This window comes from Corylus avellana, chromosome 3 (assembly GCF_965113065.1).
Source record: "Corylus avellana chromosome 3, dhCorAvel1.hap1.2, whole genome shotgun sequence".
NCBI lineage: Eukaryota > Viridiplantae > Streptophyta > Magnoliopsida > Fagales > Betulaceae > Corylus > Corylus avellana.
In genome coordinates, this window is record NC_142492.1 from 26506559 (window position 1) to 26523086 (window position 16528).

Consider the following 16528-nt stretch of genomic DNA (forward strand, 5'->3'; position numbering starts at 1 on the left):
TTGATCTCTTTCCCAAGCCTCGTACAAACTTCCAAAAAAACTTTTTTCTGGTTTAGACTTTGTTATGGGTCTAATAAAAGCTTAAGGTACTGAACTTTATAGCTGTTGGAATAAAAAAAAAAAAAAAATTAAAAAAAAAAAAAATTCTTACTTTTTTCGGTAAAGGGTTTAACAAACGGACCTAAATGAGGGATGAACTAAATTGTGAAATTTGTACCATCTCCTTTTCGAAATATCTTACTTTTATTTCGTATTTAACTTGAAATTCTGATCCCAGCCATTACATTTCATTATTTCTATTTACTATTTCAAGTTAGAGCCTTTTACAACCTTGTTTCCTCTCTCTCTCTCTCAATCAATGGCAACAACCTCAACAAGCCTTTTCAACTGCCATATTACAGAGAAACAACCCACCCAAAACCCAAAACCCCACCCACATTGGTACTCACCAGAGACGGGAATCTACAACAGCAAGCACCCTTCAGTAGAGTTACCCTCAGACCCATTTCTTGATGTTGTTTCTTTCTTCTTCTCCCACCAGCACAATGGTGCCTCAGCTCTCATTGATTCCTTATCTGGGTCTTCAATCTCCTACCCAGAACTCTACTCCTTGGTCAAATCCATGGCCTCTGGACTCCACCATACGGGTATCTCAAAAGGTGATGTGGTTTTGATTTTGTTGCCAAATTCCATTTACTATTCTATTGTTTTCTTGGGTGTTCTGTATCTTGGTGCAATTGTTACAACCATGAATCCTCTCAGCAGTGTACTCGAAATCAAGAAACAGATTACGGATAGTAATGTGTGTCTAGCTTTTACTATAGCTGAAAAAGTTGAGAAGCTGCAAGCATTGGGAATTCCCGCAATTGGGGTACCAGAAAATGTGAATTTGGATTCAAAGCTAACTACTTTTTCTGCTTTTTATAAGCTTTTATCTAGTCGTTTTGAGTTGGCTCCTAGGCCAGTGATTAAGCAGCAAGACACCGCTGCAATAATGTATTCCTCGGGGACTACTGGCATGAGCAAAGGTGTTGTGATAACACATAGGAATTTTATAGCCATGGCCGAGCTTTTTGTGAGGTTTGAGGCTTCACAGTACGAATACTCAAGTTTGGATAATGTGTTTTTAGCTGTTCTGCCAATGTTTCATATATATGGGCTATCACTATTCGTGGTAGGATTATTGTATTTGGGTTCTAGCATTGTTGTCATGAGAAAATTTGATAGAAATGCGATGATAAAGGCCCTTGATAGATATAAAGTTACACACTTTCCGGTTGTGCCACCTATATTGACAGCATTGACAAGGGGAGCAAAGAATGTTGGTGGGAGTAGTTTGAAGAGTTTGAAGCAAGTTTCCTGTGGGGCAGCTCCTTTGAGCAGGAAAGTCATAGAGGACTTTATTCAGACGCTGCCTCATGTTGATTTCATTCAGGTAAAGAGACCCAAGTTTGAAAATGATCATTAACAGCATAATCGTCATAACTATTCCTATTACTAGAACTACTCCTATTTGCTTTTCTTTATCGCTCTTTTTTGTTTGTTGAGAGCTGAATTACATGTTTAGTTTGGTTGCGGGGAAATTGGAGGAAATAAATCAGAAGTTTGGGATCTTACATTATTAATATGCACATAAATACCTCAATCCAATGTCTAAAACAAAATATTAAATTTTCATATATTTATCAAAATATATTCTTAATATACATACAATCCAAACAGTAGAAAATGTTTAGGAAATTTGAATCCCTACTTTTTTGTCTGCTTCTTTGGCAACCTATTGTATCAGAAACAGAATATGGTTTACAGCAAGTAATAAGGTTTTCTGTGATTGTCGCTTGAATTCTTTCGTAGTTAAGACACTGACATCAGCATCATGACTGGCCCATTCATGTTGGTCTTGTACTGTTTGGTGGATTCTGTTGGTCTCTTTCACTTTTGGAAATATCCAGCTATAAATTTTGTATGTTTTAGGGTTATGGCATGACTGAGTCGACTGCAGTAGGAACTCGTGGCTTCAATAGTGAAAAGTTTCAAAATTATTCTTCAATAGGATTATTAGCTCCAAATATGCAAGCTAAAGTAGTAGATTGGAATACTGGTTCCTTTTCGCCTCCTGGCAGTAGTGGTGAGCTTTGGCTACGAGGACCTGCAATCATGAAAGGTAATAAGTTTCATCAGTTTCCTGAATTGTTGCAGCCTCATGTTCATATACCAACACTAGGAATGCTAATCAGTCATTTTATGATTATTAAATCTATGTTACTCTCATTTTAACAATTTGGTCATGCTGGATATCAGATGGGACAACAGTCCCTATGTTTCAACTTATTTCGTTCAAATTATGTTAGATATCTTAAATAATAGACCCATCAACTATGTATATGTTGAAGGTGTCATTCACTCACCTTTATGGGTATTTAAATATGAATTTGGTCCGAGTTTTTTTTTTGTCTGCCAATGGTTCTTGGACCTAATGGTATTTCCTCCACATATAATTAAGGGATGGAGGTTGAGGTCTTGGGTTCATCGAGATGGAGGACCTAAAAACATTTCTGCCAGTAATTCATTTATGCCCTTGAGATCTTCATGGTTGGCTGGAATCTGATAGCTCCTTTCTTTTCTAGCATCTATAGCTCCATTTATGGATTTTGCTTTATGCTTTACTTGTTTTCTTTTTGCGTTATCAGAAATAATAACTGTTAGAACTGAAAATTCTGATTTACACCCCAAGTAAAACAATTCAGAAAAATCTCAAATTTCACGTAGTTTAGATTATCAATTTTCAATCCAAACACCACAAATTTAAATACCAAAATCCAAGAAAGATTAAAATCAAACAACATAAAGATCTTGGTAACAAAGTGGAAACCTTTTGAAGAAATCTTCAAAAGTAAAACCACTCAAGGGGTAGCCAACTAGAAAAGCATCCACTATAGAAGACTTGTGTTACATATCGTTCTTACTTACAAAACCTTTATAACTCCGAAGATTTGCAACCCCATCAAATGCCTCATTTACCTCCCACCATAATGGCTCTAGAACGTCTATTCTTCTTCTACAGGATCATCTTCACAAACATACCTTGTCCGCTACAACCCAAAACTGTAGTAGTTGTAGGCTTTATGTGGTAAACATTTCTCATAACAATGAAACAATGCTTCTCAAGCTCTATAGAAGTTGTGGGCTAAGTCGGCTAGGGTTTTCACGATCTTCTGCAATCTCGTTCAAACCAAAATAAGTTTCATTCGAACCAAAATTAGGGTTTCACAGTTTACTCGCCCAGTAATCGAATGAGCTTCAAATGACACTTTGATCAGAGCATTTTGTGGCTCTTTCATTCGAACAGCTTGCGAACGGGGCTCTCTAGAATTCTTTTTAATCCTTCGTTCGATGGGGCTTCAATTGGAACTGCGATCGAGTCATTCTAGAATTCAGCACACATTTTCATTTGAAAAAGAATTGATTCGTTCGAACGAGATCTTCAACTTCTCAGTTCCAAATTTTCAAACTTCTATTGATAGCTTGTTTTGACTTAGTAAATATCGGAATTGGAAAATGTTCATGAAATATAAAGTTGTAGTCTTTTGAATCAACTTTCTAACACCATCAAGATTGGCTTCATCTGATGTCGAAATAAAAAGATATGATTGTTTTACTCCGATTCAATCTTAGACATGGAAGTACCAAAAAAAATATGTTTTGACACTTAATTTGCCAACAATAAAAACCTAAGAAAAACCATTCTCATGCATACCTGCTTACCTTCTCATTATAAGTCTCATATTAACTTCTCAAGAGAATGGCTCATCCCCAAAATTCCACCTATTGTCATGCAAATAATTTGCATCGTCAATCTCATATAGTCCCAGATTTTACCACAACCAGTGGCCATCATGTCACAATAATGATAAAAAATAATAATAATAATTTCTCTAAATTTTATTGCAAAACTGATGGAGCCATAGCATGAGTAAAATAAATTTCCTTTGCCACCATTTTTATAATCCCATAGATCTATAAGAGATTAATTTTTCCCTCATATTTCCAGGGTATTTGAATAATATGGAGGCTACTATGTCAACAATTGACAAAGATGGTTGGCTCCATACTGGAGACATTGTTTGCTTTGACCAAGATGGATACATGCATATGTTTGATCGCTTGAAAGAGATTATCAAATACAAGGGCTTTCAGGTATAAACTTTAGATTCAACCATCTAATTTGCATGACCTACTGCTCTTCATAATATGGGGTACTTTAGGAACATGTTCTTTGTTGTGCACATGGTGTTAAATGACAAAGTAAATGTTATGTACATAATTCAGTGTGCATTGAGATTTTTTTTTTTTTTATGAACTTTGTCGGCGGAAAGGGATTTCTTGATAGAAGGAAGAGCTCAATATTCAGCACAGTAATATCCACAAGTTGGGCACTTAAACCTTTTTGAAAAGTTTATGCTTGAAATTGCTCTGTAAATAATTGCATTTTTGTATAACACATCCTTTCTGCAGATTGCTCCGGCCGATTTAGAAGCTTTGTTGATCTCCCATCCAGAGATACTTGATGTTGCAGTAACAGCGTAAGTGGGAGCACTTGATGCATTTGAACATGGTGTCGAGATGAAAATGATCGTATCTGTCTAATTATATTATTCGTGGTTAAATATGAATCAGAAGCATTTTATGTTTTTATAGAGGAATTGGCCCTAGACAGAGCACCAGGAGGGTAATGACTTGCAAATCATTCCCTACATAAAGGGATATGATAGAGATGAGAATGCAATTCTAAAAGCAACTATACTGTCTTTGAAAATGAGTCATTCTAATCAAGTACATCAGTAACTTGTTTATTCCTTATTATCCGAAGATTAATCCTGTATGTACTATCAAATATGCTCATGTTGGCCATTAATAATTTCAATATCTGGTGTTCTAAGGCGTTCTTAATGCTTCAAACTTCGCTAATAATTTTTTGTGACCTTTACGTAATGTTCCTTTTTTTTCTCCAGTGCCTTGGATGAAGAATCTGGAGAGATACCAGTGGCGTTTGTAGTGAGAAAGAATGGAAGCAGGCTTTCCCCGGAAGCTGTTATGGACTATGTCTCTGAACGGGTATTTCATTTTGAGCTCAGTAACTTTATGCATATATTTATGAGAAATGCTACACGAACTCCCTCCTTAACACTTTCAAGTGCTTGCTCTCTAACGTGACAATTGCCAAGAGAGTAATCGAATGTAACGTTGTAGTGAAAAGCTGACATGGCAACTGCCACATTAGGAAATAAGCACTTGAAAGTGTAAAAGAGAGAGTTTGTATAGCATCTCTTTATATTTATATCTTTAATACAGGATTTTCTCATCATGACCCGAGCTAAGCACCAGCTTCTGGGTACTTCCCCTTTGCAGACAGTGAGCAGATCATTATAAGTTCAGGAACATCTCTACTTCTTTTGGCAGGTTGCACCATACAGGAAAGTCAGAAAGGTGGTCTTTACAAACTCCATACCTAAGTCTGCAGCAGGAAAGATCCTTAGAAGGGAACTAAGGAACCTCATGAATTCTGGACTTTGAGGCATCTTTCTCCGGCAGGCCTTACTATTAAAGAACACAATTTATTTTAAGGTAAAATAGGCATTTATCTTAAATTTTGCTAATCATAATTGTGAGAATAAATACATGGCTAGTCAGAACACACCACACAATATGAATTTTTTTTTGTTTGTTTTCTGCATTGAAGAATCATATTGTAGGACTCCTGATTCTACCAGACCAATGTCTCAGTGATTCAATTATATTTGGCCTTAATTTGAGGCTTAGAACATACCCAAGAGCTAAGCTCAATGTTGAATAAAATGTTATTGCATGTTAAATCATTTTTGTTTGTTAATCACACTAGCCTGATTTTTGTTCTTTTTTTTGTTGGGACGTGGTTGGCCTGCTGTTGATTCGTAGAAATTAAAATGAGTTGTGATCAAATGTGGAACTTTTGATGACCACTCACACGACACATCCCTATTGAAAATCATTGGCCTTTGAAATGATTGCAAGAAGTGGAGTAGAATGAAAGCATAAACGAGAAAAAAGAGAATTAGGATCCTCTCTCGTTCAAATGAACTGGAGAATCTCCAGTTAGTTATGTTGGAGGGGTGTTTTTATCTCTTCAAAAAGTGAAAAGACAAAAATACTCTTAAAATATAACTAACTGGATCCTCTCCAATTTAAACCTGTTTCAAAAAATGAGGAATGACCCAAACTCCCTCTTTTACCTCCAAGCATACACATGAGAAAACATGTCTTTGGAACTTCAGTGTTTGTTTAATTATGAACTTCAATATTTCATTCTCAAGGCTTGATTTGTTCAATACAAGTTGCTATGTTTCTTATAACATTAACCAAACGTCTTTCTAGTCTGCTCGAGCACTCTTCGAGCAGAGTGTTCCATCTTGCTCTGCTCGAGCGAAGCTCTTAGCGACTGTACTTAATGTGACCATTCGAACCCTGCTTACACCGAAAGGGGGGGTGGGGTGGGGGGTCCTACATCATAATTGAAATAAGGGTGATGCAAATCTAGGTGAATATGGCAGAGGTGACCAGCAATGTGGTGTTGACTTGTGCAAAGGAGGCCTACCCTATTGTGTGTACAAATCACTACATCAGCAGCCGTTGTTTAGCATAGAAAGAAATACCTTTATTTTCACTTTGAACTCACAGTTTAAGTGGTTTATCAGGCAGTAAAAGTCCAAAACACTAGCCTTGTACAATTTCATTTCATTCTCAGTTGTTACCAATCAAAGGCTTCCAAGCAACCTTTTAACAAAAAACTGGTTTGGGACTCTTCTCCTACCATACAGGGCGGTGTACAATCCTAGTTGTCGTTATTAGAATATTAATTTAATGTTTAAATTAACTCTTTCTTATTAGCTTCAACTTCTGAGATGAGTAATAATTTAACAAACGTCTAATAAAAGGTTCTTTGTTTAATGATTAAGTTAGCGTTGCGCCATTGAACAAGCAACACTTGTGTTGTTGAAGGCAAGGCAAGGAGGGTACGGACAGATAATGCGCCAAACATGTCTCAATATGAGCACAATATTGTACTCCTCTTATCCATGAAGCCCCTGTCGTCTTATTTGTCCTCGGATCTAGAGAAGGCAGTTTAATTTATCTAATATGATTCCAAAAAGACTTCCACCTTCATTTTCATTTCATATGGGAGTTAAATATGTTCATTTTTCTTCTACATTTGGTTTGGATTTCAATGCAAGTTTATTTCGCTATGACAAGCCACTAAATTACCTTAATCTGTCAACACTAAAGAGATTGAGATATATAGAGCACGTTTGGGATTGCGTTTGCTATGACAAACAACTAAATTACCTTAATCTATCAACACTGAAGAGATTGAGATATATAGAGCATGTTTGAGATTGCATTTGAAAAATAGAGCTTTTAAGTCAAAAAAACACTTTTTAGCAAAAGATTTATTTTTAAATTTTTGTCAAAAGTACGTTTTGGCTAATTTTAGGCTTTTTGAACCCTTAAAAGTGCTTTCAATTATTTTTACCAAACGAGTACTTTTTTCTTCAAACGGACTTTTTGAGTGTTAAACGTATTTTTAGGCCACTTAAACGCACACCCAAATAGGCTCGTACTCTTCCGAAGATAAATTCTACTTTAGTTGAAGAAAAAAAAAAAAAAACAGAGTTGCAAGAACACCTTGAGAAGTCTTCAAAAACTTGACCCCACCATGCCTAACTATTGCAAAGAAAGTTTTGCTTCCTCCAACCCCAACACCCAAGCAGAGGAGAAAAAGAGTCCTTGACTCCTTCTGTAATATCACCATAAGGGTACAGGATGAACTTTAGCTGTTTCTTATCGTGATGGGAAAACAAAGGTACAATAGAAAGAACCTAGCAATTTCCTCTGTTCTGTTCTGTCCTGTTTGGTTTGATTCGTTCAGGTTACATCCAATAAGACCCCAAAAGACAGGAAGAATCAAACCATGGTGTTAAGAGTTCTCACACCCTTGCAATAAAAAAAATCAACAAAGAACAAAAATGAAAAGGCAAGAATCATGACACATGGTTCTACAAGATTGTCTACATACAGAAAGCAACAACAATGCCTTTTCTTTCCTAGTACTATAGAAAATTACAATGAACCTTTTCTCTATTTATGATGTTGCTATTTCTTCTCTAGTACCAAGAAAAAATGCAATGCAATGAACCTTTTTATTTTATATTTTATTTTTATGAAATCTCAAACTATCTCTAGAATACCATGTACACTATTGAGATGGGATTTATTTACAGGTATTAAGATAGGACACAAAAAGTGTGTTTGACAATGCGATTATGTAGACAGAAAGTGCGATTTTAAATTAAATTGCAAAAATTGTTCTACTTAAAAGTGAGTTTTTGAAAGGAAAAAATTCAAATTGTAGGCAAAAGAATGTATTTTTAAAATCACACCGTGTAAGTCTATTGAGATGGACTTTATTTATAAGTAAGAGTAATGATATGAGTAATGCCACTCTTCAAGCTCATATATCATATATATTTCACACTAGTTGACATGACATTTTTTAAGTAATTGACATAAAAGTTACTTTAACCAGTGTAAAATGTGTGTGAAAAATATCATATAATCCTAAGAACTATACAATCCTAAAAACGGCATTAAGGTTTCTAATTTTAAAATTAGGAAAACATTTAAAATTAGTCCACGTGGTTATACTGATTGGCAATAAACTCTATATGATATAAAAATGTTCTAAGAGCTCTTCGTGGTATGCAAAAATAACAAATAGGCCTCTACACTCATCTTCCATTTAAATTTTTGACAGAAATCATCAAATAACAAACACTTATTATGGGTTATACATGTCATAACCTAATTGTTGCTGATGTAACATTTGACGATTTTCATTAGAAAGTTCAACGAAAGTTGGGTGCAAAGACCTATTTATTATTTTCACATACTACAAAAAGCTCTTAAAACATTTTTATACCACAAAGAACTTATTGCAAATTAGTGCATTCGTGAATATGTGATTTTGCATTTTTTTCCTTAAGACTATTTGCCATAAAAAGGATTCAAATCACTGTCTATTTAACAACATTAATGCTAGAAAAAAGATTAATGTCCTCTTGTGTCATCTTAAAATTAATGTAGCTTTTAAAATTATCGTTAAATTTATAATAAATAATTATTAATTTTTGATCCAATGTTAAATTTTGAGAGGAAAAAAGAAAGCTACCGCCTTCTAGCATTGTTATTATTGACTTTTAATTTATTGATAATTTTAAAAATCACATTAAAAAAAAAAAAAAAAAAAAAAAAAACCTAGAAGAATTCTTATCATTTATATTTTCGAAATGCCCGGAAAAAATTCCGCAGTGTCCGTTGTACGAGGAAGTCTCAAAGAGAAATCTCATCCTCTTTGCCCTCAACCTTGATTTATGTCCATACAAAATTTTGCAGGCCCCACAAAAATAAAAATGCTTTCTTTCTTAGTGTCGCTCTCTCTCTCCCTGAAGCTTCTTCACTCGCTTGTTTACCCTTTTATACCATGGCGACCACCACCTCGGCCATGCTCCATAACTTTCCTTTCGCTCTCTCCAATCACCACCATCCAAAACTTTCTTCCTTTACTTGTCGAACTTCACTTGCGTATACGCATAAAGAATGCGCTTTGGCTTTCAATGGTGGCCGATTTTTTCGTAGACCGCCCCGTTCTCAAAAATCGGCCGCACCCATTAGAGCGTTTGGACTCAACTCCAGGTTCTTGCAAATGGGTTCTCCGGAAACTTCCTCCAGTAGAGAGATTTCAATGAAATCCGTTGGCGGAGAAAGCAGTGGCACTTCTACGGTCTCTCAGACAGTACGTTGCCATTTGATTGTTTTGAATGTATGTGAGCCTTGTTTGAATGATATGTGTTGATGGGTTTTTGTTTTTATGCATGTTAGGTGTTTGGGATTGCGCATTTGATTGTTTCGCTTGGGATTATATTGGCGATGGATAAGTTTTTGAAAGCGGCATTTGTGGTTGCTGCTATTAAGTTCCCGAGTGCGCTATTTGGGATGTTCTGTATATTCTCTGTTCTTGTTATTCTCGATTCCACTGTCCCAGCTGTGGCGACAGGTTTGATGAACTTCTTCGAGCCTGCTCTCATCTTCATTCAGAGATGGCTACCGTTGTTCTATGTTCCGTCGTTGGTTGTTTTGCCTCTTGCTGTTAGAGACATTCCAGCTGCTTCCGGCATCAAGATCTGTTTCATTATAGGTACGTTAATTTTTGTGTACTTTTAGATCAACTATGAGTGGTGATTGATCTTTTTGGTTTTCATTTGTAGGGATTCAGTGACTCTTTTCGGACTGTAATTTATTTTTGTGAAAAGTATAAATAAGTAATGTAGCAAGGCCATGAGCTTAAAGAAGAGCTTATCCCATTTGTCCTTGTGTCTTTAATTATTTACTGCCATCATTCGACTTTTTTGCCAATGCTCCCTACCACCTGATCATTGTGAACCATTTAAAAAGATGAGATTGTGAAATAAGATCATTTAATTTATATATCCTGCATCATCCACCAAATTCGCGTCTCTCTCTGATCATTAATTCTTCAACATTTCCATTGCTCAGTGCACTCATCTCTTACCTCCTATCGCCTCTATTGCAAGTATTTTTGTTGTGGGAGGTTAGAAATTGTTATTAAGAACTTGCTGCGTGTCAAAGGAATCCTTTGATCATATGGATCAGAGTTTTGAAGAAAGAACTTAAAGTATTTAACAGAGAAAACTCTTTCCTAGGTTCTAAGACTATGAATTAGAGCTTGCTCGCTTTGCAATGGTCAATTCGAACAAGTAACTTCTATGTCTCACTCATGTAATTGCCATTACTTTTCAATTTACAAGCCTTGCATTTCTAATAAGCTCAATGTCGTGGTCTAAACTTTGCTTAATGTCCTTCATAGACCACAATTATTGTCTCACGTGCCCCTATATTGTGCATTTTGCAGTTCAGAAAGCAACCATCTAATATAAAGGATAGATTAGAGTGAATGCTGGTCTACAGAGCTCTTGGAACACATTTTCACAATAACCAAAGCCTCGATGTTACAGTAACTATTTTAAGTTAAAGAATATTCAAAACCATTTAGGGATCATATATCTGAGTGTGCCATTGTGTTTCTACAGTCTTTTCGCATGAGGCTTTACTTAACTAATAAAAAGTTCCCTCATTTATGTGACTGCGGTACATTACACGTGGGCGTGAACTGCTGGGAATCAGACAAAGCCAAATGTTTCTTTAGAAACTTATTCTAGAATCTAAACTACAAACACTTTGAGCTGAGAATTTATTTACAGCTTATTCATCAAAAAAAAAAAAAATTATTTACAGTTGAAGAAGTCAGTAAGGAACTTTTATTTGCTGCATGAGTCTAATTTATTGCTGTTGCGCTATGTTACTTCAGTTGATTTTCTTTCTGTTATAACTACACAACAGTTTTTCAGTTGATTTTGTTTCAGTTAAACTATTTTCTTTAATTTTTCGGTCTAAATAATTGAAAGAAAATAGTTATACGATTAGAAGTGTGTTGAATTTTTTTCTTTCAAGTGCAACTGATATTAGTGTTTAATGGTTTAACTTGCAGTTGGAGGCTGGCTGGCTTCACTTTCTGTTGCGGGTTATACAGCAATAGCTGTAAGAAAAATTGTAAAGACAGAAATGACAGATGCAGAGCCTATGGCAAAACCATCTCCCTTTTCTCCCATTGAAGTGTGGGCTTGGACTGGGATTTTCCTTGTATCATTTGTGTCTGCACTAGTGTACCCAACAATATTGGGGACAAGTGCACGAACATGCCTTCCTTTCCTACTTGCATCAACGGTGTTAGGCTACATGGTTGGTTCTAGGTAAAGCTTCATATTCCTAACTTTAGCATGTCATAGGGACAAAATTTCTTACTGAGGAAAATAATTAATAATAAGATTAATGGTGAATAATCTAACTGTTATGTTCTAGTCTAAAATTTTATATTTGTGTAATTCTTTGCTTTTTGTGTAGACACTTCACCTTTTCTTTCTGGATGTGGGTTTCAGATTGCCATCAGATGTGAAGAAAGTTTTTCATCCAATTATTTGCTGTGCAGTATCTGCAGATCTGGCTGCATTGGCTTTTGGGTACCTTTCCCAGTCTGGACTTGATCCTATTCTAGGTATACTCAAAAGCTTAAGTTTCTGATTTCCTTACCTAAATTGTGTTTCCTTTGGTTACTACACGATAAGATGAACACATAATATAATCAGGAATATCACAAGCTGCAACAATTAGTCCAACTACATCCACTTGTATGGTTCCAAATAAGCTTTTTGGGTCTCTCCTCTTATTTTACCATTTTTTGTCTTTATACTATTTCCCAGTGTACTGCTTTTCTTTTCTTCTTCTTCTTCTTCTTCTTCTTCTTCTCTCTCTCTCTCTCTCTCTTTTTTTTTTTTTTTTTTTTTTTCACCAATGTAATATAATTGTGTAAAAAAGGAAAATCTAACATAGTGTTTGAAAATTTCACCATAATTAGTATGGGCCAAATTATTATATTACCCATACCCACAAATAGTGTTTCATAAAGATACATATTAAATAAATCTTTATTGTGATTGTGTTAAAATATTAATTAAAAGATTAAATTCATACTTTTCTGTGAGGTTAAGCTCTTGAAATAAATAATGATTTGACATGGTATTAGAGTTAAGGTTCTAAGCTCACACCTTGACTCCACAGTTTAACCCATATTTTAATTAAGTATTTCATGTGTTGGGAGGGAGTTTAAGCCCACGCATAAGGAGGAGTGTTAAAACATTAGTTAATTGTTTAAATTTACTATTTCCTATAAATTTAAAATTTTGGAATAACTAGTGATTTAACATAATTCATGTTTAAATGCTGGGAGCAAGAGCTATATATGAACTTACGAGGATAAGGTGTGGGAAAGATAGGGACTTGGATCATCTTGATGTTCAGTGTGAGGATTAGGAATTTTGAGTCTTTACCCAAGTGAAATGGAAGTCAATAATTCAAGCATCCCATGATTTTTGTTGGTAGGAGAATGGAAAGACATTAAATTGGGTAGTAATATTCCTCCATTCAATTGCCTTATGGTGGTGAGTAGTAAGTTCTGACATCATTTTTCATTTTTGCTTCATGGTGTGTAACCCCATTTTCCCACAAAGGACTTATTTATAGGTTTTGTATTGTCAAAGACAAATAGGAACCTTCTATTTTCAAAACCAATGAAGGCTATAAAAATTAGAAAACATAATAATGTTAAAGAAGAGACTCTACATGACTTAGATTTGTTATATAACAATTGAAATTCAATGCCATTTATTTGGGGTATGCATCAACTTTTCAAATGTGGACCCTACCAAAAAACACTTATCACCTCTATATCACATCGAAACACTTTTTCAAACCAAAGCCAAAAAAACACTTTTCAAAACCATTGTCAAACATAATGATTTCTCAAGATGTGATACTACCTGAAGGCTAAGACTGCTATGTTATTAGGGCACACAAAACATGATTTCTCAAGAGTGACTTGGTTCAAAGTGAAGACACTAAAAGGACAAGTAGAATGCAGAAAGAACAGTGGCTGAATTTGTTGGAGAAGACATGGTTTATGCTCAAAAAAGGACAGAAGTTAGATAGAGCTGAAGGAAAATCAGGATATGTTTATCTGAACCCAAATGAATGAGATAAAGTTTTGTATGGTCGGAGGATGATGTATCTTGTTGTGGAAAGGTTCCTACTTCCAAGGAGGAAGTATCTTTCCTAAAACTGGTTCGGTAGCAAAGTACATACAAGTAGTGGTTCAAATGAGGAGAAAAAGGAAAGGTCTAGATCTCTTTCTCTCTGTGCACATATAGGCAGGCTCACACATTGTTTCTCTCTCATATGAACTAATCTTTTGCGAATTTTACCAGTATTACTGTTTCAGTTTAGCATATCTGTACCTTTGTTGGTGATTGTTCTTTCTAATATAAGCAGGATATTACCTTACAAAGGTGTCTTCTAATCCTGGGGCTGGTGATGTCTTAATGGGATTTTTGGGATCTGTTATACTCTCTTTTGCCTTCTCTATGTTCAAACAGAGAAAGGTAAATCCTTCACATCTACTGAGTTAAGTATTTTTCCAACTTTTAACAGTTACTGCTAATTTAGTTTGATTCTTCTCAAGTTTAAGGCTGGGTTTAGTCCACCTGAGTACCTAGACAGAGTTCTGTGGATTATCAATGGACAACTAGTGGTTCTGTACCAAAGCATGCCACTGGATGCATATATGGGAGGGGACCACCCTTTTACGTATACTATTTCTTGTCATAATATATAATTTCTAACTATACAATATAACTATGCAAACCTTTTCTTTTTTTTTTTTTTTTTGCTCTCTTTTACTGGAAAATCTGGGAAAGTGGATAACAGATGGTGAAAGATCCCTGTACAGTTTGATTTTGGTGCCAGGGATATGGGTATCCAGATCATAGTGTTGTTCTCCTATCTTTTATATGTGCACCATATGCTCCAACATGAAATTGATACAAAGTTAACCTATATGAATACCTCACTGTGCCACCATGTCCATTTTTGTTTCTTATTAATTCCGATCTAATGTTGTGAAAATCCTATATATGATCAGATGATGTTGTAAACTAATAAAGTAACGATGTTTCTCTGCACACTTTCAGCTCGTTAAGAGGCATGCAGCCGAGATTTTCACATCAGTCATTCTCTCATCAATATTCTCATTGTATTCAACTGCTCTTGTTGGACGCCTTGTTGGGCTAGAACCATCTTTGACTGTATCAATTCTACCCAGATGTATAACTGTGGCATTGGCCCTCAGCATTGTGTCTTTGTTTGAAGGTAAAATTTATATAAGTTCTGGGAATTTGTAGGCAGGCAATCCTGTACAATTATAATATTGAGCTATAGTTAGATGTGACTTTCATAGTATAGAACAGATCAAAAAAAGATGAACTGTTTCAATTCATTTGTATGATGCCTTTTCTTTTTCTTCCTTAACTACCCAATCAATATATAATGTTCAGACCCCATGTTGGTATACTTGCTTGAAACATTTTCTCTCTTGGAATATGATGTTTTCCATTTCTTAAATAGGTACCAATTCATCTCTCACAGCCGCAGTAGTTGTAGTAACTGGTTTAGTTGGAGCAAATTTTGTGCAAGCAACGCTTGATAAACTACGGTTTCGTGATCCTATTGCTCGAGGGATAGCAACTGCATCCAGGTATGTGCTTCAGTAGCTGATTAATCAATGAGTACTCACCATTAGGTTCATATTGGCCAAGTTGGCATTTCCCATGTGTCTCCGTTTTATGTTTAGGTGGTATTAGTACAATCAATCATGCTCTCAATTGGATATAGTACAAAGCTTAAAGGCAACCAATATTTTAATTCTTTGCAAAAATTTCTAAATTCAGGGAACTGTAAGATAGATGCTCTTAGGATCTGAATGCTTTTATTTCTATGTTTCACTCCCGTGAACAGATTCAAAGCATTCCATCAATTATAAATATATAAGAAAAAAATGCAAAATCAGTCCCTATAGTTAACTGATTTGCAATGAGTTTTATGTGGCATAAAAATGTTTTGAGAGCTCCTTGTAGTATGCCAAAATAACAAATAGGTACCTGCATCCAACTTTCATCTAATTTTTTGACAGAAACCGTTAAATGCCGCGTGGTTTTGCATTTTTTCCAAAATATAATATGATCATGTTTTGTACAACTGAATAGTATTGGTATGGCCATTTTCATCCATTTATGCTTAACTTGCTTTTACTTGGTTGTTCTAGTGCTCATGGATTGGGAACAGCGGCACTGTCAGCCAAGGAGCCTGAGGCTCTCCCATTTTGTGCCATTGCTTATGCTCTTAATGGTATATTTGGATCTCTTCTTTGCTCAGTTCCGGCTATCAGGCAAAGCTTACTTGCAGTAGTTGGCTAAAATAACCAGCAGTTCAAGAACATCTCTTTGATTAAAATTCTATTCTTTCCATGAGATTACTCTTTTCCACTGTAAAGAGAAGAAACAGCCCACCATATTGACAACTAGATGGCTGCATGGTGTACAGAAGTTGATTTTTTATTTTTTATTAAGTTTACAAATTGAGGCATTATATATTGTTCTGGAATGTACCGTTAGAAATCAATTTATTTAAGTAAAATGTATCTGTCAATAATACATGCTCTTGAAACTGCATTTACATCAAGCAAGCCAGAAAAGAAGAGTTTTAGCAAACTCAGTTGATCAAAATAAAATTAAGATTAATATACTAATCAACGGCTCTTTTCATATCTTCCTGTAAAAACACTGAAATCAAGACTCTTTTGAAATGAATTAGGATCCTCTTGAGTTTATTTGAATTGGAATGGCATGACAGCCCAAATTGCATGACTTTCTTACCTTTTGCAACCAGTTTTGTTGCTTTCCTTCCAGGAGTT

General features: G+C 35.3%; 2 protein-coding genes across 2 annotated transcripts; both read left to right on the plus strand.

Annotated features, from left to right (window-relative positions):
- The first annotated feature begins 266 nt into the window (after positions 1 to 266).
- LOC132173726 (AMP-dependent synthetase and ligase family protein) lies at positions 267 to 5876 on the plus strand. The gene is made up of 6 exons (XM_059585312.2): positions 267 to 1435; positions 1975 to 2164; positions 4052 to 4197; positions 4516 to 4583; positions 5013 to 5115; positions 5461 to 5876. Exons 1-6 carry the CDS (start codon positions 359 to 361, stop codon positions 5572 to 5574), a joined length of 1698 nt encoding a protein of 565 aa, XP_059441295.2. The 5' UTR covers positions 267 to 358; the 3' UTR covers positions 5575 to 5876.
- A 3624-nt stretch (positions 5877 to 9500) lies between these two features.
- LOC132175230 (plastidal glycolate/glycerate translocator 1, chloroplastic) lies at positions 9501 to 16407 on the plus strand. The gene is made up of 8 exons (XM_059587099.2): positions 9501 to 9886; positions 9973 to 10288; positions 11660 to 11921; positions 12108 to 12223; positions 14053 to 14162; positions 14751 to 14928; positions 15184 to 15313; positions 15881 to 16407. Exons 1-8 carry the CDS (start codon positions 9575 to 9577, stop codon positions 16029 to 16031), a joined length of 1575 nt encoding a protein of 524 aa, XP_059443082.2. The 5' UTR covers positions 9501 to 9574; the 3' UTR covers positions 16032 to 16407.
- Positions 16408 to 16528: the final 121 nt, after the last annotated feature.